Here is a 22,916-nt window from a genome sequence, read left to right as displayed (position 1 = left end):
TCTTGGCAATGTACAAGCAACAATTTGAAGCAGCTGTGATAATGAAGATAAAGCAACTGCTTTGGTGGGAGCTCTTCGGGGATTGGCCTTTGAGTTGCTCCAGACACTACCAGCGTCTCACCAGTAAGACAGTAAGCCAGGCCAAACGTGAGTACTGTTTCCGTTTAGGAGAGTAAGGATTGAGAGGCCAGTGATGGTCTACCAAATCTGTAACTTATGACAAAACAGAGATCATAAGGCAGGAATTGAACAAAGAAATCGAGCAACCTCTTTGCTGTCAAGGTTTTCAGTGCTATCGATGTGGACGGATTGGACACATAAAACGTGACTTTCGAGTCCAGTGAAATGTGACTTTCAAGTCAATCCAGAGATCAAGGAGCCTCGCGAACCACTCGGGAAAACTAAATACAGTCAGCACTAAGGCGCGGCTGTTAGTTTGTGAAAATAAAGGCCCCGGAATTATCTCCATCAGAAGCCTGGAAAAATCTGCCGAAAGCCGGACCATCGAAGGGGACCTTAATGAAAGACCAGTTACCTTTATGGTTGAGATGGGAGCAGAGGTGTCTCTAATAAGGTCAAGTAGATACATAGCATGTGGACTAAAGATTGAGCCCTTATCTCCGAGATTGATGCTGCGCACGGTGACTGGAGACTCGGTGAACGTTACTGGGGAGATGAAAGTCCATATCCGCCTAGGAGGTCTCAAAATAAGGTATTGATGGCTAATAGGTATTGATGATATAAAAGATGAGTTTATTTGGGGACACCACGGATTCTCATTTGACAACAGGCTAAATATTCTTAGATTCGGTTTGGAAGATTTTATTTTGTTCATTGCAAGTGAAGGGGCAGCTGTTATAAGGGTTGTGGCAGCAGATTCTCTTCAGTAGGTGGTGACCAAATCATTTATTCATGTTAAATACCAAAAAGGTTTACACAAGTCAAAAAAATCAGTCAGAGTTACTATCTATGTTGTTACTCTTAGCAGACTAGCCGTTATATAAATTAGTTCACAATATTTAACATTTTAAATAAGTTTACCCAAAACTACATAACAAAAATCAAAAACCAGACAATAAAAATGAGAAAAAGAGAAAAAAAAAAGATTCATATACTATATACACATATACATTTTACCTACAAAGGTATTATGTAGTATTTTACAGAATTTTCTAGTCTTTGGTACCTAAAACCTATAATATTTGAAACAAAATAAATAATTGAATAAATGTCCATACTGAGATTTTTTTCTTTTTCCCTTATGTATTTATGTTGTGATTGCTATCAAGTAAGAAAATAAAAAGTTTGGTGAAAAGCAGAATATTGATACAAGCACATATGATCAATCAACAAAATTTTCTTTTGTTTCCTAATATATAACTTAGGGCATGCTCATTAAACTTTTTGAAGTATTTCTGTTGTTTGACTTTTTCTGGGAGAAGGTTATAAAATTTTGGAGCTAAAAATACTGCCGAATGTTGACCAAAATCTCGAATCATATAAGGTAGTACAATTTGCTGGTGTTTATTAGCTCGGGTTTGGTGTCTATGGTTTATTATACTTTGTTTACCATAGAATTTATGAACATAAGAGCAACAGGTTGTTATAAAAAGAGTTTTCAAATCTTGTATTTCAGAATTATATAATTGCTTTGTTGAAAATAACCTAGGTCTCTTTAACATTATCTTTACTATTGAGTTTTGTATTGTTTTAAGATTTTTTAGACTGTTTTCATATGCCCTACCCTAAATCAATATCCCATACCTTAATAGGGGTTCCATGAGAGCTTTATAGATCAACACAATGAGTTTTCTGCACAAAATTTCCCTTAATAAATAAAATTTATGTAAGAGTGCCTTTATCTTTTTTGTTAAATAATCAATGTGTATATCCCATTTTAGATGTTTGTCTATATGGACTCCCAAATATTTTATAGAGTTTACCTGTGCAATTGGTTCATTAATATTGTTTACAATAATATTTTGAAAGTTTGGTCTATTTGAACTGTTTATGGAAAATGCTATATATTTAGATTTTTTTGGATTTAGTGACAATTTAAAGGTGTCGAAAAAAAATTTTTGATTAATGATAGACCTTCTTGAAACTTAACTTTTGCCTCTTGCCATGTGTCTCCAATAAATATAATTCCTGTATCATCTGCATAGGATATTACTTTGCCAGGAGTTTTTATATCATTCACTGCATTTATATAAACATTGAAAAGTAGCGGTCCTAGTACAGTGCCCTGCGGTATTCCAATTTTAATGATATCAGGATCGCTAAGGTTATTTTTTATCTTGGTGTATTGCATTCTGTTTGATAGATAACTCTGTAAAAGTTGTAATACTTTGCCTCTGATACCATATTTTTCTAATGTTTGTAATAATATTTGGTGTGACACTGTATCAAATGCTTTTGTTAGGTCGAGAAACACCGCAAGGCACTTTTTATTTTTGTCCATACTTTTAGTTATATCACTAACAAGCTCATATATAGCATCTATTGTACTGACTCCTCGAGTAAAACCAAATTGATTTTTTGATAGTACATTGTTTTGGTCAAAATAACATAACAGTCTATCCTTAAAGCATTTTTCGAAGACTTTTCCCAGGTTAGAGATGACACTTATTGGTCTATAATTATCCATCAATTCCTTACTTCCGGACTTAAAAACTGGACTCACCACAGATACTTTAAAATGACTTGGCACTACACCAGTTTTAAAAATTAAGTTTATAATATGTACAAGTGGTGGTAAAATGTGCATATGGAGCAGTTTTAAGATTTTTGCAGAAATTCCATCTTTACCAGGTGAGCCATTATTTTTTAAAGAATTTATATATTTAATTATCTCATTCTGAGTAACGGGTTTCAAATACATGGAATTTGGGAATGTCCTGTTTATTGTGAAGGGGTGAGGGGGAGTATTAATGCTTTTTGATAGGTTTAAACCAACATTCATGAAATGCTTGTTAAAATGATTAGCGATCTCTATAGGATTTATTATTTGATCACCATTTTGCGCCCTAATCATTTTTATTTCCTTTTTACCTTCACTCCCATCTTCATTTACAGCCTCATTTATAAAATTGTATATTTTTTTATGTTATTACTATTTTCCTGAATTTTATTTTTGTAGTAATCATTTTTTGTAGTTTTGATCAGATTATTCAGTTTATTTCTGTACTGTTTATATTCAAAGATTTTTTCTGGTGTAGGATTTTTCCTTAATTTTTGTTTTAATTTGTCTCTAGTTTTGATTGAAATAATTATACCTTGCGATATCCAAGGTTTAATTTTTTTAACTCTTGTGTTTAACACTCTTTCATAGTATGACTGATTTATTATTTCAGATATATTTTTTACCAAAAGATTCAAGGCTAAGTTAGGGTCGTTTTGTGTAGATATTTCATTCCAGTTTCTGTTTTTGGCCAATTCAATAAATTTTTGATAATTTATGTTTCTAATTGTTATGTCATTTATTTTAGAGTTTTCTGTTTTATTTTTATTTAAAACAATATTTATTAATATAGGCAAGTGATCTGTTATATCGTGATTTACTATATATGGATTAAATTTAAGTATATTTTCTTTAATTTTAGTTTTGAGAAATACATGATCTATACAAGTTTGTGAATCAGGTCTTGTAACATCCTCATATAATGAAAAAAAGCCATGGCTATTTAAAAGTGATACATATTGATTGACCATATTGTCACCATCATTTAAAATATTCAAGTTTATGTCCCCTAAAAATAAGGCTACATCACATTTTTTTTTATTTTCAAGGTAATGGCTTAAATCAGTTAAAAAGTTGAGTGTATTAGAATTTGGGGAGCGATAGCAAACCTCCAAGCTAACACATAAATTTTCCAAGATAAAAGTTAAGTTAGTAATACTAATTCTACTTGTAATCTGCTTCCCTGTGCACTCAGTCACCACTGAAAGAGATATTTTCTGCGAGGCACTGCATGTGATCATATAAGGGATTTCTTAAGAGTACTTGTTGAATCCTGCTCTTGAACACACTGCCAGTCAAAGCTTTCAGGGTATTTGGAAGTTTGTTGTAATATTTTACGCCCCAATATCTTGGGCTGCTTCAACACCTCTCAAGCCTACACAGTGGAACAGCAAGCCGTTCGCTGGAGCGAGTTTAGATTTTCTAAAATAAACACGTTAGGAAGTATTAGAATTTTTAACTCTATGAATTTGCCTACGATCATCTCTATAATCTAAACCACTAACAATTCGTATCGCCCTTCGCTGCAGAGCGAAATGCGCGACTGTGCGCTACGACCCCGTTTAGCTTATTAGTCAAACCTTCAACATGTGTCTCCCACTTGAGTCCAATATCCGTCTGGACCCCCAAGAATGATGTACCAATTGGCAGAACACAATCTTTAGCTTCCCTTAGGGTGAAGAGAAGATATCCAGTCTTGGATTTATTTAAGGCAAGGCTATTTTTTTGAAACCAGTTTTTAGCTTTCGACTGTTCATCCCGCACTCCACTCGCAAGAGCCTCCCCTTGGGGCTCCCTGACATAACGTAACGGACATACTGTTCTTTTACCTTGATGTAGGGAAGATTATTGATATAAATCAAGTATAGTAAGGGACCTGTGACAGATCCTTGTGGTACCCCAATGTCTTTAGTTCTTATGTTCTTCATGTTATATAGCTTAATTGAAGCTGCTGACTGGACCGAGGTGTTTGCCTCTTTAGATCCTAATGTATTTTGCGACAGCTTTCACAGTACACTTAATGAAATATTTCATAGAGCAGTTCCGCTTAAAATCGTTAAAAAATATAAATTTCCAGTCTGGTTTAATTCTGATATTATAAATATCAAACTAAAGAATTTAATTCGGAAAAAACTTAAGAAATATAGAACTCATTATTATGAAAATCAGTTTAAAATAGTTGGAAGCAATATTAAAGAACAAATTAGGATTGCTTTTTTAGAATTTTCTCGAACAGCCGAAAATCGAATTAATGTAGACTTCTCCGATTTTTGGAACTATGTGCAGAATAAGAAAGGAATTTAACGTATTCCCGGAGTAATGCTGTTTCAAGATCGTACAATAAAAGATCCACAGCAAATTGTTAATGCATTTGGAACTTTCTTTCAAAGTGTATATATTGAGTCGGACCCATCTAGTATTTTGTTGGTATTGAATCGAGTCAGACTATTAACAACTCTCTAAATTGCTCTTATAGTTTTTTTGGAAGATAAAATTGTCACCGCCTCTAATGAACTAAAAAGTAAGTCGACCTATGCTACCGATGGAGAACCAAGTCTTGTTAAAGATTGTATTTGCGTTTTGTTAGGGCCTATTGCGCAAATATTTAATTATATCTTCAACAGTATTTCCCGATAAATGAAAGACTGCAAGAATATCCCCGATACTCAAAAAGGGACCGAAGAACGACATTCAAAATTACAGAGCTATATCGATCTTATGTAATTTCTCAACATTTTTTGAAATAGTTCTTTATAATAGAATATATGCCCATGTCAAATTAGACATAGCACCTAATCAGTTTGGTTTCATCAAAAATCGCTCCTGTACAGTAAACCTGGCTTGCCTAAATGAGTACCAAAACCAAAAGTGGATGTAATTATGATCAAATAGATTGTTATCATGCACACTTATTCATATATATGAGCTGTAAAAAAATTATGAATATATTATCAAGACAGTTATTACCGTGTGTCTCAGCAAGCAGCATGGCCTCAATGCCATAAGATTCCAACAAGTTCAGAACAGAGATGGCTTCATTTTGAGGTGTACCAAATTTTACTTCCAAACAAAATAATACAAACAAACAAAATCCCCAGCTATTATTATCCTTTTGTCAAATTCCATACCACCAATAGCTCTCGCACGCTGTGTGAAGAAAGCGCGAGTGTCACCTGAGGGAGATCTATAAACAATTACTATATAAAGATTTAAGTGAAAAGCATAGAAAAAACATTACTTCATATTTTTTCCTCCGACAACCTCAAAACTTCCGAAATGTCAGTGTGCTCAACAGCGGGATTCAACAGAATAGCAACCCTTCCACCCCTTGAATGTTGACAAAACAGAGGCAGAAACAGAGAAGATCATTTTTGGAAGATTGGAAATTGCGCGACTTCTTTGAGCAAGAAACTCGAATCCGTACAGCTTCGCAAAGGATTTGAAACATCATTCTCTGGACGAATTGAGCAAGGTCAAACAATTTATCACCAAGCACACACAGCGAGATCTATGCCTAATGATAAAATTGGAAGAACTGGAGTAGTTAGGCGTAAAATAAATACTGTAAATACACAACCAATCCGTCAGCTCACTTAGAAGATTACTTGTTACTAAACACCAGCAGGCAAGAGTCCCTTATTCATGGTCTTTTCCAGTCGTCTTAGTGGTGAAAAAGGATTTATCAACTAGATTCTGTGTGGCCTATAGAAAACTTAATGACGTCAGCAAGAAAGATAGTTAGCCACTTCCTAGAATTGAGGATCCTTTCGACTCTTGCTGGTTCAAGCTGGTTTTCATCCAAAAAGTCGATATTGGCAAGTGAGCATTCAGGAAGAAGACGAGGAGAAAACTGCGTTTTCTACTGGAAAAGCCCTCTATCATTTTAATATAATGCCATTTGGTCTGTGTAATCCTTCCGCTATGTTCGAGGGGTTAATGAAATTTGTACTACAAGGCCTTCGATCTAAGACATGCTTGTTTACCTTGATAGTGTTCTCGTAATGCGAAAAACTTTTTTTTTGCTGAACACCTCGAAAATCACCACAAAAGGCGCTGCTTAAATTGAACCCAAAGAAGTGATCCCTCTTTCAACAGAAATTAAATTTTCTTAGTCATCTGGTATCGTCAGAAGGAATACAAGCTGAACCGGGAAAAGTTAAAAGCATAAAGGACTGGCTACAACCTTGTGATAAACATGAGTTAAGAAGTTTTGTTGAACTCTGCACATACTACCGAAGGTTTGTTGAAGGATTGTTCATTTGGAAGTAAATAACACTGGATAAAATCCGGAACAGTTCTACTGGGTTAACTACTTTGAAGATGTAAAATCATGGTGCCGAAAATGTTCGACATGTGCAGCTAGTCAAGACACGGGACAGAATTTCGAATCTAACCTGTTTCAGAAACTTTGTGACCTGCTTAAGATTGACAAAACACGGACAACAGCCTTACATCCGCAATCCGTTGGTATGGTGGAGAGATTCAACAAGACAATCGAAGAACATCTTTATAAGGTGGTGGATGAATATCAAATGGATTAGGATCCCTACTTGCCAATGTTTTTGCTGGCCTACAGGTCTGCAGTTCATGATACGACTGCGTTAACACTAGACAAGGTTTTGCTGTTTTCGGGAGAGAATTTCGTATATCAGGAGACTTTGTGTTTGGCACCTCAAGCAAAGTAAGTCACAGTGGAGGACTATGTGGACGATGTAAAAATGAAACTACACGATGTCCACAAATTGGTCAGAGAATGACTAAGAATTGCAACCACTTGGATGAAGATCCGATACGACCTTAAAGCAAAGAGTTAAGCATTTCAGCAAGGTGACAAAGTATGGCTTTGAAATCCTCAAAGAAAGAAAGAGAAATCACCAAAGTTGATGCCAGCCTGGGAAGGTCCATATGCGGTAGTAAAGAGGATTAATGATGTCGTCTATAGAGTCCAGGGCAGCGCTAAGGCAAATATAAATTATTTAGATAGCCTTAAGTTATATGTGGATTTCTCTAATGGATTTATATTTGTTTATATTGGTACTTAAAGAAGATTTTGTTAAGATTCTAGAAATTAGTAGAAGAATCTTATTGGGTTTATATTGGGACCTGATTCAATGTAAATTTTAAGTTTATAGTTGTGATTTGAGTACGCTTAACGATCAATAAGGGATTAGAAATAGTAACTGACTGTAAGTGAAATAGTGAATAAAATTTTAGTGTTCAAGTGTGCTTATTTATTGAACCCACGGGAAATCCGTAACAATAATAAAGTATGAAAACTTTATTGAAATGAAATTAAATGAAAACTATTTTTCAGAGCTGAAAAATCAATAATATGTGCAATCTCTTGTACTAATGTTATTGCATTTACCACACAGAGCAACATTGAAGATAATAATTCTTTGTTCTTCAGTTCAAATGTGTATGTTGCTGATTTGAATAATCCTTGGCAAATTCACAGGTAAGGAAAATGATAATTATAAAGTTAGATTTAATTATTTAAAAAAAGTTAAGAATATAATTATAATATTTATTTAGAGTCCTTTGTAACTCTTCACCGGTGACTGTACTTCAGTGGGACTTCACTGGGAAATTGTTATTAATTGGTGATGAAAATGGCTTTGTTAGAATATATACCACACAAGATCATCTTTTAAACGAGTGGCACTTACATTTGGAAGTGCCCCTAGAAGGAGAACATATTTTGTCTGCAGCCTTTTTTCATCCTGGAAAAAAGGTAAATAATATATTTTACAGTTATAATTAATATGCAGTGGTCTTAATTATTCCAATTTAGATATGCTTGAATACAGACAAAAAAGATAGCACCTGTTACTTCGACAAATTTTCCCACATAAAATTCGCATCTTCAGTAAAACAGTTTGGTGGTCGTCCAGCAAATGGGGCACTTTTATTGACTACAACAGGGATGTTGGCCGCAGTTTTGTTGCCACAAGCAACCAGTCAAACTCCCATGGTCATGGCCACAGAAAGTCTTGGTCCTACTAGAATTTTTGTTAAAACTGCTGATATTTGTTATGGAAAAAGTAAGTAATTATTTCAAATTTAGAATAAGGTAATAAATATTATTTATAACTTATATTGAAGACATTAAGGTAAATTATGTAGAGGTTAACTAGCATATTAGTTATTATATTCTTATTAATTACACTTTTCACAGCAATATACAGGAGTGACATAATAAGAATTACCTAAGAATTATATTTTCTTAGAATACCCTTCCTATTATTTTTCATATAAGCTTTTAACTTTTGATTTTTTCTCATTCGATAGATTACTTATTTTTAATTTTAGATTTGTTTTTTCATTTTGTCAGGCTATTTATCAAATATATAAAAAAATTAAGTTGATAAATAGTTTTATGTGGAAAATACTAGCACTAAGTTTATCAGGCTTTAAAACCGTACTAAATATACATTTTTAATATGAAAATATTTCTATATAGGTGAACGTTATAAAGTGGTTGAAAGCACCAATTTTTTGGTTACTTACTATTCATTTAGATCCAGAAATTTTTTCTGGATATCATTCATTCAAAATTTTAGCTCTAATAGAAAAATTTTGTATTACCCTAAACTGGCCTAAACTAATATACTTCTTTTTTTTATATATATACTTGCATTTTTAAATAAATAAAAAAACATTTAAGATTAAAAAAGAAAGACGCGTCATTTTTGTTAAGTTGTAATACAGCAAGACCTAGCGTTTATTCGTCAGACTAATCTTCCACTATATTTAAGTTTTTTCTCTAGTAGCGGGTCTAGGAACTTAATAATTTCCAGCAATTTCTCCTCTGACCTCTTTGACGACAATTATTTTTTACGAAGGCTATACGACTATTATTTTGCAAAATACAGCTATTCTTAGTAAAATCCTGGTACATTTTTTCAGTTTCCTTTTTGTCTGATTTTGTTTAATTTATTTAAAACAATAATATATTAAACTATTATTTTTTTAGATGGCCATTTTCTTATTGCCGTTAGTAGTGGAGACCCATCAATGCCCGTTCAATGTTATACCGTTTCAGTTAAGAAGGTCGAAGAAAAATGCGTGATCACCAGCCAATCGTTACTTAGTTTCTTTTTGTTTGAGGCGCCTAAGGAAGCTTTAAGTACTACGAGTTTGACTTAAAATATTATCCGTAATAATACAGACTAATTTTTAGAGCAAGTAGTAAAAGACAAAAATTGTCATATAAGCCACATAAAGTGGATAATGCGCGAGGATGCTGATTCACTTGTAGTGGCCGCCAATAGCGAAAACCAGAGTTGTTTGCAGGTGTGGGAACTGCGAGAAAAAGCACTTCCAGTACATAAGTCGTTTGGAAATGCTGAATCGCCACAGTTTTATAATACAGTGGTTAGTGTGATTTTTTCAGTCAAAATTACATTGACACATAAAATCACTTTTCCAAATTAAATTTGTTGTTTCAGCTTTGGCAATACCAATGCCATTTTCAATATAGCAGTAAAGTAACAGCATTAGAAATCAGCAAATTAAGCCTAATTAACAACGTATCGAGCGGATATATTGTAGTGACTTTCTCAGATAATACCGTTCACTGCTTATACCGAGATACTCTTAAACCTATAGCAAGCACTTCTTTGGTGGTACCACGGTATCATGATGAGCCTCTTAATAAATTTCCTAAATTAACAACGAAAATTGCCAGTATCGATTTGTCTTGGCTGGGGAATGTGTTGCTTATTATGGATACCGACGATAATCTACATCTCTTTAAGTTGCCACCACAAATAGACAGCTCAACGTTAAGTGTACCATATTGTACTACAGTATTAGAGGTAAGTAATTTGCCCTAGTCTATAGACATACCATATTCAAAAAAGCGTTTAACAGACATTGAGTTATAACTTGTTAAATTTAAAAAAAATTCCACATCAAAAACTATTATATTTCATATATTTAGATATAGAAATCTTCATATTATCATATATATAAAATCATCATATAGAAATATCTTATATTTAAAAAAACACACATTTGTTTATATTAAAAAATGAGGCATGCACGGGCTGAGTGCTTTAGAATTAAGGGCTGCTATCATTCAAAAACGAACCATAATATCTGTGCGTGATGCAGAGTAGCATTTTAAAGTGGTCCAACCATTTTAAGTGAAGTGGCGCAACTGAAACAGGAAATTGAGATTGTGAAAAAGGAACTAAAAGCGCTAAAAATCAGAAAAAAGCAGGATTTTATCGAGTTGGGCATACAGCACAGTTGATTAACGAGATGCACGAGATAAAACCAGAGTTGAGATGATATTACAAAAAGCTTGTGCAATTTTGAGTCTTTAAAATGATGAACGTTACCCCTACTGGCCTTGATAAAGTTGAAATGTTTGTAAGTTAGGTCAGAAAAAGACAGGGTCTTGTAGGTTATTAAAGATATTTTCTGTACTGATCAGGCTTTTGTTAAACTGATGTTAAAAGTTAGTAGAAAATTATCTGCTTCAGATTATAGAATTGATTTAGAAGAGACTCTTGAAAACAAACCAATTTAAGAGAGTATTAACTGACATTAAAACTAAAAATTAGGAGGATAGTGATAACTACGAGTATATATATCATTTTGTTTCTACCGTTTCCGACGATTTCCAATATTTGGTTCGTTTGGAATTAGCACAAATCTTTACGATACGATTGCGATCAAAAACTAGGAAAACTTAGACCTTAACTTTTACAAAGCACACATTTATCTTTTTATGGTCAAAAACGTTATCTCTCGTTGCAAGGTCGACAATTTATAATTTTTAACTGTCGGACCCACATTCTATCAGCGGTTTAGTGTTTTTTTGGTACCAATAATAGCCTGCAGCAGTGCGTACTAGACCGGACAAAAATGACAAAGATTAGCATCAAATCGCATTAACACTATTTCCAAATATAAATACACATAATCTACCGTATTATACATTTAATGATAATAAAGTTTTTTTAAAGCAAGTATTAAACATACCGCCGGCCTTAAGATAACCCACTTATTTTAACCAAACAAAAGGAATAATGCTAATAACTATAGCTAATTAAAAAAAATAAAATAAAAAAGTTGAATAGAACAAAACAAAATATACTTGAATAATTCAGTTACTGTTTCGTACTGTCAAAACTAGGCAAAAGACATTTAAACGCAGGTCTTTGTAAAATGCCATTAGAAGACTTATAAAGAGAGAATAAAGACTTATAAAGAAGAAATAGTCATATCTTGGTAACCAATACAATCCAAGAATTTTTATTGAATGGCTCTTGACTGTCAAATGAAATGGGCTGCTGGTGCTCCAATGGCATGTCCTCCCAAAAGTTCTTGACAATTACTTGTCTATTTACGCAAGTGGAAACCACGTAACTTCAGCAATTCAGAAAACTCATATTTTATGTGACGAGCTGCCATGGTATCGCCACCAGCAAGAACATCGTCCAAGTACATATCATTTAAGAGCAGTTTAGATACCAACTCGAAAAAGACTCCTTTTCATTTAAGGCCAATTGTCTAATTGTTCTATTTGCCAAATATGGTGAGCTTCTAACACCAAATGAAATCGTATTCAAACAAAAATCCTGGACAGGATCTGTTGGACCTCCAAAGAATCGTTTGAAAATATTTGTCCTGTTCTCGTAAAGGTATTTGTAAGAACATTTGTCGAATATCGGCTATAAAGCAAACTTTATACAGCTTAAAGTTAATTAAAACACTCCCAATGTCCGAGTGCAGTTTCGGCCCAGCATAAAGAGTATCGTTAAGCGATTTCATGCATGCATCAAAAATCACCCTCAATCTAGTTGAAATGGAATCCTCTTTGATCATTAAATAGTGAGGATTGTAATGTTTTGCTATTCCAATGATAGGTGACATATAATTGACCAGCCTCAAGATAATTTTTCATATATTCCTTATAGAATTCAACAAAATTGGATTCTTAAACAATCTATTTTCCCGCGAATAAAGCCTATGTATAGTTCAGTTCAGAGATCTATTAGAATCTCTGATGTGCCGCGAATAGTCCGTGTGCCGGTGTTGCTTGTATTGTCACATGATATGCATGTTTAAATCACAAAATTTTATGTGGAAACAGTCATTAAGTAATATTCTAAGCGATATTTATCATTTCATTAAATAAATAAATGTTTTAAGCATTTTTTAAAAGAATTTATACATTTGAATCGTAAAACTTGTCTTCATCCGCCCACTTACTATTTTGTTAGACGCCTGACCTCAGCCACAGCCACTCAAGCGTGAAAAGTTGCACAGGTCCGGCCTTAAAATTTATTTGTATTTAAAACTTTATTATTCCGGGATTTTTGGGTTTAGTTTTATTAAGTTAGAAATTCAGGATAGTTGATAGCAAGATAATATTTAATTTAAATATAAGATTTAAGTACGTAAAATGAGTTTAACCAAAAATTGAAGTTTAATAAGTTTAGTTCTTAGCGCCCTCAGTGGGTGTTATAACAAGTGATGAGAGAATAGGTGGTACGAATCACTTAGGCCCATTTATTCTGTGGATTAAGACATTAAATATTATATACAAAAGGGTAAAATGTTTTGGTGTGTCTTCAAATTTTATATATTTCCTTTTTTACTTGGTGGTGATTATCAATGGGGATTTTGGCTGCCATATTCAATGTCCTTTATTATTGTTTTTTTAATTAATACATATTATGATATATTATTATAATAATATACTCATGAAAACCCCCATCTCTATATTTAGTACCAACTTCTTTTGATAAAAAGTAATTATGTAGTCAGAAAAGTGGAAGTATATTTTTTAAAATAAACTTTTACATTAAAAATCATCTAGCCGTCTATATCTTATGCGTGTAAAAGACACAAGTTTTACTTATAAAAAAAACATACTTTACGAATGTAATATTTATTAATTTGTTTGCCTCATATTTAGTTATTGTGCATATTAGGAGAGATTAGATGAAAATTAACAAAAATAAATGCTTATGCTAAAAACTAAAAATTGTATATAAAACACTACATTGTAAGTATACTGGATCCTAAAACTACAGTGAGGATACTAAATACTTTTATAAATTTAAGCACTCTTTTCAATCTGGCCCAAGGAGTTAATACAATTTTCTAAATTCTGTTTTTTTGCCTTTGTTCTTTAGCAGCTTCTTCCATTAAGGAAGGAAACAGTTTCTCTGTTGCCGCTTTGGATTCCAACTTCATCTCGCACATCAGCATCTGGATACTAAAGCATTACATTATACAGTGCATTTTTTTATCTCCGGTCATAGGGTTTTACGTGTAATATTTTCAACCCCATGTCAGAGACTGTTCTATTTAATCGATAGGATTGAAACTTGGAACAAGTGAAGTTTAAGTTAACAGACTTTAAAAAATCCCATTATTTTGCAAAAAAATTTGCGAGAAACCTATTTAAAATACGTTTTTCTGATGAAAAAGTTTGCTTTTTCTGCACCTCGTAACCTTCATTACCTTTACACTTCAAAGCAGACAAATATCTGACAGTGACACAAAATAATTTTTAAATTGCTCCATTGAAATTATTCAAAAACTCTTTAAAATGTCGATTTACACTACGGAGGAACGTAATGAGATTGTTTCAAACTACATTAGAGGAATGTCGGCGCAAGAAGTGGTAGATAATTTTGCCGTGTCTTATCCTAACCGTCCCGTCCCGTCTAGATCAACTGTATAACGGTTTCATGAAAAATTTATTACGATTGGATGCATCGCTAGTTCTCACTTAAAACGAAAAAGAACCGAAATTGTAGTAGACGAAGAATTTAAAATGGAGGTATGCTTGGCCGTTGAAGAAAATCCAACAAATAGTCTACTCAGTTTGCTGAAGTTACCGGAAAAAGTAGGAGTAGTTGCTATAAGGCAATCAGAAAAGAAAAATACAAATCTTTTAAAGTTATAAATGTTCAAGAACTCTTGCCTAATGATTATTTTCTTAGAATGAAGTTTTGTGAACAGTTAACAACGACCCCACAATTACAAACAAAATACTATTTTCAGACGAAAGTACTTTCTGTACAAATGGTACAGTCAACAAACAAAATATTCGAATATGGGCGCGAGAAAATCCTCACGTCATCCAGGAAACGCATACCCAAACAAGACAGAAACTTAACGTGTGGGCAGGAATTCTTGGAGATCGAATAATTGGACCATTTTTCATAGAGGGTGGCCTGAATACCTCAAAATATTTAGAATTACTTCAGGTGCAGGTGATTCCCGCATTAGGAAACGCTGTTCAAATGGCAGGATAATTTTTCAACATGATGAAGCCCCCGCTCATAGTGCAGCGACTGTTACCGAGTTTTTGAATGCCACGTTCCCAGGACGCTGGATTGGACGTTTTGGGCCATCTAAATGGACGGCGCGAAGCCCCGATCGAAAGTGTTTGATATTGTTAGAGGCAGACCCAACAATATCGAAGAACTTCGTAATAGAATTATCGAGGCTTCGCGTACCATTACTCCCCGGCAGCTCCTAAATGTTAAAAGACATTTCTACAACTGTCTGGGCTTTTGTTTGGCTCAATTTGGAGGTCACTTTGAAGAAATTTATTTGAAAGGTTTTATTTGTTTATTGTTGATTTTTGAAAATATATTTTTGAGATTTTGAGGAAATTATTTTGTGTCACTGTCAGATATTTGTCTACCTGCTTTGAAGTTTAAAAGGTAATGAAGGTTACGAGGTGCAGAAAAAGCAAACTTTTTCATCAGAAAAACGTATTTTAAATAGGTTTCTCGCAAATTTTTTTGCAAAATAATGGGATTTTTTAAAGTCTGTTAACTTAAACTTCACTTGTTCCAAGTTTCAATCCTATCGATTAAATAGAACAGGTTCTGACATGGGGTTGAAAATATTAAGCGTAAGACCCTATGACCCGAGATAAAAAAATGCACTGCATATACTTTATTGTGTCGCTGAAGGACAAACAAGGGCAGTAATCTATGATTTTGATATTTTTTAACTAAGTATTTTAAGTTACACCATAATTATCAGAGGTCAATTTAAGTACGAATTAACGACAAAGGCTATTTATCTAAATTACTCAAAATATATTGCTATGAATTGCAATGCTATATTGCAAAATAATTGCTATGAATGGAACTATAGTCCATATCAAAAATGTACTCCATTCTTTAAAATCTCCACAAGGGTTTAAGTTCCAATTTAGGCAAACATCTGAACTTTTATGATGATGGCCTTGTACTAGAATTACAAGTACTATTAGGAATTAACTCAAAATAACTTGATTTAAATCCATAAAATGAAGGAGACGTTTCTGGTTTAATAGCATCTTGGGTCTTAAACTCTTCGCCCCTCAGCACAGACACAACACTAATTATTTGGTTATGCAGATCGCGAAATTTCGAAAAATCTTCCGAAACATCCTCATACCTAGATTTTAAAATACCATAAAGTCCTTTATTTCTTTATTTGACTTAGCTCCTTGCGAAATCTCAAAAGCCTCCTTAATACTATTAATAAGAATATTACGTTGATAAGAAACCTTACTAAATTCTGCGCGGCTGTATAGCCATAGTTCTGGATGAAAGTCTAGCTGTCCCATTTTATAATAAAGGAATCAATGAGAAATGTGAACAAAAAATTATAATTAATAATTAATGATAAAAATAGCTCTATAATTAATATTTTTTTATTACACCCACTGTCAAAAAAGAAATCTAAATAATTTATGTTATTATGATTTTTGATATTGTGGTCATTACGGATATGATGACATATTTCCTGAGAAACTTAGCAGTGTTGGTAATTATAATGTATTTTATGCTTATAGAAATGGGCAAATTTCACCAAAGAACAGAGGATATGACATTGATATTTGTTAAAAGTCACATACAAAGATCCATCATCAAGAAGACAGATACTAACTTGGAACAACAATTTTTTTGCTGAAATATTTTAAATCTCCGGATCCACTTTTCCACCTTATTACCATATCTTTATCCACCAGACCTCCTATAGTTGTCACTTTAGAATGGGAAATGTAATGACAAGCTCACTTCTTATAAGGAATTTAGTTTGACTTTAATAATGGAAACTATCAGGGTTTAAATGATTGTTTGTTTTAAGTGGATAGGGATATTATTTTTGTCAATAGCGATATTAAAAAAGTTTTGTCCGATTTCTATAATATTTTAAATTTCGGTAATCTCAATATTCTCGCGAGACAGTGTAGATACTCATTATCTCATTCGTTGTGTAAACTTTTTGACTTCAAATTTCAAATTTTTTTAATTGCCCAATATACACATATACAAATTACACACAAACAATTTTACAAATATATTATAACCCAAGGACAAAAAGGAGTACAGCGCGACCAAGTGGCCAAACAATACCAGAAATAACACAAAATACACAAATCATGTGTATTTGTGCGCGGTACCCCTGTGTAACCTAAATTATATATAAATAAGTCAATAATATTTCTAATGGAATCGCAAATGGCAGAAAAAAGGGAGAAAGGCGTGCGCGAGACAAACAACGGAAGCTAACAGTGAATATATGAATTTAACAGGTTATCTTAGTGGGAAAATCTGACAACAGCACGCATGATTTGGAAGACATGTAGGTTATTTTTGCTTATTAATAAGAAATTGATTAGCGTATTTTAGGAATCTTTTATAAGTAAATTCCTTGACTTCTTCTGGTAAATCATTCCACAATTTATTGCCTATGTATGTAAAAGATTCTGAAAAGCTGCAGTGCGATGTTGAGTGAGGTACCCTGTATTTATTAACAAATCTTGTATGATGCTGGTGTAAAAGTGGTTTAAATAACGCTGCAAGGTATGAGGGCTGTCCAGTTTTTAAGATTCTATGTAAAAATTGTGATGAATGATGAAGTATATTTGAGAATCAGAAGAGAGCCTGAGGCAAACCTGTGGCAACTAGTACAAATTCAGATCGAATGCTTTCAAATTCTTTCATAATTGCCACGCAAAAGCATCATCTATTAAATATTGTTCGAAAAATTAGACATAGCCGATTTGCATTATATTATTACTTATTTTATTATTTCCATTATTATGGATGTTTTCCTTTAAATAAATAAATAAAATTTAACACCCTGTATATCAGAAGTTAGGTTGGCTAGGACATAGATTTATTTCAACTTTTATTATTAAAATCAGCTAAGAATTAGCCCATATGCGCAGTGCCGGATTTAGTAAAAATACCGTTTTAATTTTTTAACTTGTATGTTTGAGTTGTTTTATTAATATTAAAAAAATCGTTGGCTACACAATTTAAGCGAGTATTAAAAAAATATTTGCGTAACTGTATTTATTTATTGAAGAATCGTAGGAAAATAATTATATAGATTACTTTTATTCAGTACATCATAGAAAAAAATAATTTGTAAAATTTCTTTTTGAAATTTAATATTCACATTTTGCCGGCCTTATTTTTTGTCGGCGAAGAAATTCTTCGTGAACACCAGTAGTTCTTAAACCCCCGGTAGGGTGGGATTCCATGCCCGGTTAGCCACTAAAACTTCCTTGCTGGATGGTGCTTGGCTGGTTCCCTGTACTGCGGTCTACTCTGTTGCAATCCTATTGTGTCCCATAGATCTAGTCCCTATGTTTAGTTCTGTTGCTTCTAGAAGTCCAATATTTTTCCCAGTGGTGTTTTTATCCTGTCTGGTGAAGGTTTGGCTTTGCCCAGGACTGTCGCCCTGGTCTGATTGAATGGTTCGCAGAAGCATAGAAAGTGTTTCTTCCTCTTCCTCACCATCTCTACATAGCGGTGTATCTACTTTCCCAAGTCTATGTAGATGTTTCCTGCAAGTTGCATGTCCCATCAGCAGCCCTGTTACCTTTCGAGGTATTGCCTGGACTGGCCCAGTATGTTCTCACCCTTCCTGAATGGCAGGGTGCCCAAAAGTTATGTGGATAGTTTCAGTTTTAGCAGTTGTTCCGAGAGTTTTTATACTTAAGTTCCAACCAGTGTCTGACATCCTCTTTCCAGGTTTTATTGCTGACACAGCATGTTTATATAGAGGTTGCTCCCAGCAGTTTTATAGAGTCTTTGACCTACTCTCAAAGTGTCCTAAAGCATTTGTTATTCCCTGGTATCCTGTAATAATTGCCAAGGCTCGGCCCCTTGGTGTCCATTCTCTCATCAGCTGGACACCTATTATGACAGCCTGTAAGTCTGATTCTTTCAGATTCAGCGTGATTTGCCTGCCCCGATTTACTGCCGCTCTGTACGTACTCATCAGAAGCAATTCATGTGAATTCTCTAGAGTATATGCGCGAATCAAATAATTTAAAAAAAAGTTACTTAACAGGTGTCCGAAACTAGTCCCAAGGCGCAAGAGGAAATATTCCTTCACTTTTAAGAAACCGGACTCGAACGATATCCATATTATACGGAGAAAAATGTATGCTATGTACAGTGAACAAATGATTTCCGCATTGGATACCTTGTTGCCAAGACTAAAAAAGACAACACAGGAATAATATATTGTCGTGAGACCCTCAGGATATGTATCCTTAATAATGTTTTTAAAATTTTCAAAATTGATAAACGGCGAGTCATTATGGAATCGTTCCGACTGAAAACATGGAGAATGAAATACCTGGCAGCAGTCCATGAATATAAACAGGATAGAAGGTATATTGTTTATTAAGATAAGACATGGTATGATACTCGTGATGTTCCAGATAAAGGCTGGGTAGATTCATCGGGCAAGCGAATTACTATAATGCTGGGACAAACAACGGATTTAAATCAAATGCTTTAGCATTGTCAACAAAAAACATAGAAACTTCACTTGTCGATTATCATGATGATACTACATCAAAAATAAATTATTCTCAACTATAGCTCCAAATAGTGTCATAGTAATGGATAACGCGGGTTATCACAGTCGAACTCTTATTAAATGTCTGTACCAATGACACCAAAGCTACCATTCAGAACAGTATATTGAAGAGTGATATTTATTTTGAAGAAAATTATGCAAAAAAGCAATTGAGTGAAATATTAAAATAATTTTTAATAAAAAAGTAGTATTATTGTGACAGTATTATTGGCGGCAGAAATGGGTCATAAGGTATTGAGATTGCCTCCTTATTATTGCATATTTAACCCAATTGAACACATATTGCTTAAACTAAATATATTGGTAAGGAGGAATAATGTTTGACCAACTTTAAATCCTTCCATGATAGAATTACTTCAATCCGAAATTAAAAATATAAAAACAAACATTTTCGAAAACTTTGTAAAACATGTTAAAAAACATTTCGTACTATATATTTTCGTACCTTCGGAAAATCGTACCTAAATTTAGATCTAATGCCCAAAGAGAGAATAATTATTAACTTATATGACGACAGTGAGAATGAAACTAAATTATAGTAAATGTATTGAAGGTGGTAGTCATTGGTACAATACGTTTCAGTTAGTGTGTATCTCCAACCGTTATCAAGTGTAAACTGATAACGCCTTTTTACACGCTAGATACGAAGCTTCTGAAAAAAAACACATTTTTAAATAGCTACACCAAAATCCTTCTAAATGATATACAGGGTGATTCATTAAGAATGGGCAATATCTGAACTGGAGATACTACATTTTCAACATGAATTCAAGGTAAATATTTGGTGTGGTGTGATATCTGGTTTTTTTATTGGTCCTTTTGAACTTCCTCCTAATCTGAACGGGCCCCTCTATTTAAACTTTCTTGAACAACAGTTAAACCCACTACTAGAAGATGTACCTCCATACTTGTAAACTTGTCAGAAAAATCTGTCAAAAATATTGAGAGGTGTCATATTTGGCATGTATCTCAAAAAACAGGTATTAAAAAGTTAAGATAGGAAAGTAAAAGCCGTTTTTCTCTATCTTTAATGGTATTGGTTGTAGAGTCTCTTAAAATTATAAAAAGTGTTTCTTTCCACACCCTGTATTTAAAAACAGGTAAATAAAAGGGCTAGGGCATGTGATACACCAAAATGTTTATAATTTTGTGTAGAATCCAAAAATTTTATTACATACAGGGTGTTCTATTTAAAATAAGAAAGTTGGTATTGACCACGGCTACATGAGAAACCCTGTATACAAAGTTTTTATTGCAAATAATGCGCAACCAAAAACAAAAATCGACGTGTCCGAGCGTTTTTTTTTTTCGTACACACCCCTGAATTTTAAATGAATTTAGACATAACTTTTGGGACGCACTGTATACCCTTAAATTAATATTTAATTTAACATTTTAGCACAAATATGTTTAGTCCATTTTAAAGAAGACTGCTTTGAAATACCTCTGAGAGAAAAGCTATTAAATTACACTCCCAAAAATGCACACCATTTAAAGTACAATTCCGTGCCAACATTAAATAAAGGCAAAAATTTTGACTTGATTTCCCTGTTATAAATTCAACTAAAACAATAAACTAAATATATCTGTGGTATAAACTTATTTCTCATTAATATAAAAGCACAAGGCTTTTGAACTTGTATAATTGGCAAACAATAAATAATGTGTGCCTACTAATTAATAATATTATGTATTAATTAATTTAATAACTATTAAATACTAATTATTATGTACCAAAAATATCTAGTATCCTTCAAAAAATCGCAGAAATATCGAATATACCATCTAATTATGCATCGCGCCTGAGAACCTTGTCTGCCGCATTACGTCACGCGATGGCCGGGCGGATGCGCAAGAACATACCGTTGTGAGTGTATCGTGATATGGAGTACCCTTTTGGGGTAGCTGCAGTGGTTATCTCGTTGTTTGTATTACAAAAGAGGGCAGTTCGAATTATGTACAATGTTGGATTGCGGGAATCATGTAGTCCTGTCTTTTTGAATAACAAACTTATGACCTTGTCGTTCTTGACAATGTATGTTTAGTTCATAGAAAATATAGGCATCTTATTACACAAGGGCAATATAATACTCGTCAAGAACAATATGTACCTTTACCCATACCAACAAATCTCCTTGTAAAGGGACCATTTATCTATGATGCAAAAAAAATTATAACCATTTGTCCTCACAATTTAGAAACCTAAATAACTTTAAAAATTTCCAATGTCAGTGTAAAAAACTTTTGATTAGTAAGGCTTATTACACCCTAGATGATTTTTTTAATGATCGACTCGCATGAGTAATGTTAAGATTTATGTACCCACATTATTTTATTTTGTTTTATTTTTTATTTGTGTCAAGTGCTATATTTATATGGTATGTTAATTTTTATTTCTATTCCAAATTTTGACCTATCTATATTATTTTAGAATTTAATTTTAGTTTTGCAATGAGATGTTAATCTTTCGACAATAAAGCATGTTTTGACTTGACTTTGACTTAACCAAGTGAAAGAATATAGTTTGAAAAATAAAAATAAACATTTCAGCGGTTAAGATGTCCAGTAAGGATATAGTTTTGGAATCCATATAAAAGTCTGAATACAGATATCTTAATCAGATAAATAATATTTTATACCATAGATTCAAAGTTGTTTATATAATTAAATATTTAACCAAAACACAAAGTTTTTGTAATTAATGTTATAAACATTTTAAAACAAAGAATACTTAAAGAGTGTTAAGGTTAATTTTTTAGTTTTATTAAATTTATTATATTTAAATATCTAGTTTGAGCTTAGAACGTTGAAAGGCTAAAATTAGCATTGTATGGGCAGTTTGTCTGCTTGCAACATCTCTAATGCAATGATGCCAAATGCTTATGCAAAAATGGCAAAAGTATACTTTCTAATATCGTAAAAATGTATCACTTTTTTTTTGACAGGCTCAAAACAATACTACTCTTCCTCTTTAATAAAATATGAAGTATTTTTTTAAAGAAATTTTTGGCCTTATATTTATATTTTTTGTTATTTAATTTTTTAGTTGATTTTAGTTGCATATTTCCGCGATCTCTTTATATAAAGTATTTCTCATTGTATCTCTTTATATAAAGTACTTTTTATTTGTCTCATTAAACTATTTGTTATCCACTCATTTTTGCCATTTTTTTAATTTCTTTGTTTTATAATTTTTGTATTTTTAGCAATGTAATCTTTTAGCGTAATTCTTGAACTTTCTAGAATTTGTGCATTTGCTTGCTTTTATTGTCAATGTTCTCTTGAAATGATTGGT

General features: G+C 32.9%; 1 protein-coding gene across 1 annotated transcript in view; it reads left to right on the top strand.

Annotated features, from left to right (window-relative positions):
* Nucleotides 1-22,916, top strand: part of LOC126744650 (mediator of RNA polymerase II transcription subunit 16) — a 64,011-nt gene that overhangs the window by 4,162 nt on the left and 36,933 nt on the right. Inside the window, exons 2-7 of the mRNA XM_050452160.1 lie at nt 8,055-8,198; nt 8,276-8,474; nt 8,535-8,784; nt 9,717-9,869; nt 9,924-10,117; nt 10,192-10,560. Of these exons, the coding sequence (XP_050308117.1) occupies nt 8,055-8,198; nt 8,276-8,474; nt 8,535-8,784; nt 9,717-9,869; nt 9,924-10,117; nt 10,192-10,560 (1,309 nt within the window). The remainder of the gene's footprint in view (nt 1-8,054; nt 8,199-8,275; nt 8,475-8,534; nt 8,785-9,716; nt 9,870-9,923; nt 10,118-10,191; nt 10,561-22,916) is intronic.

The sequence above is a fragment of the Anthonomus grandis genome, chromosome 14, assembly GCF_022605725.1.
Source record: "Anthonomus grandis grandis chromosome 14, icAntGran1.3, whole genome shotgun sequence".
In the NCBI taxonomy this organism is placed as follows: domain Eukaryota; kingdom Metazoa; phylum Arthropoda; class Insecta; order Coleoptera; family Curculionidae; genus Anthonomus; species Anthonomus grandis.
This window is presented reverse-complemented; position numbering and strand designations above follow the sequence as displayed.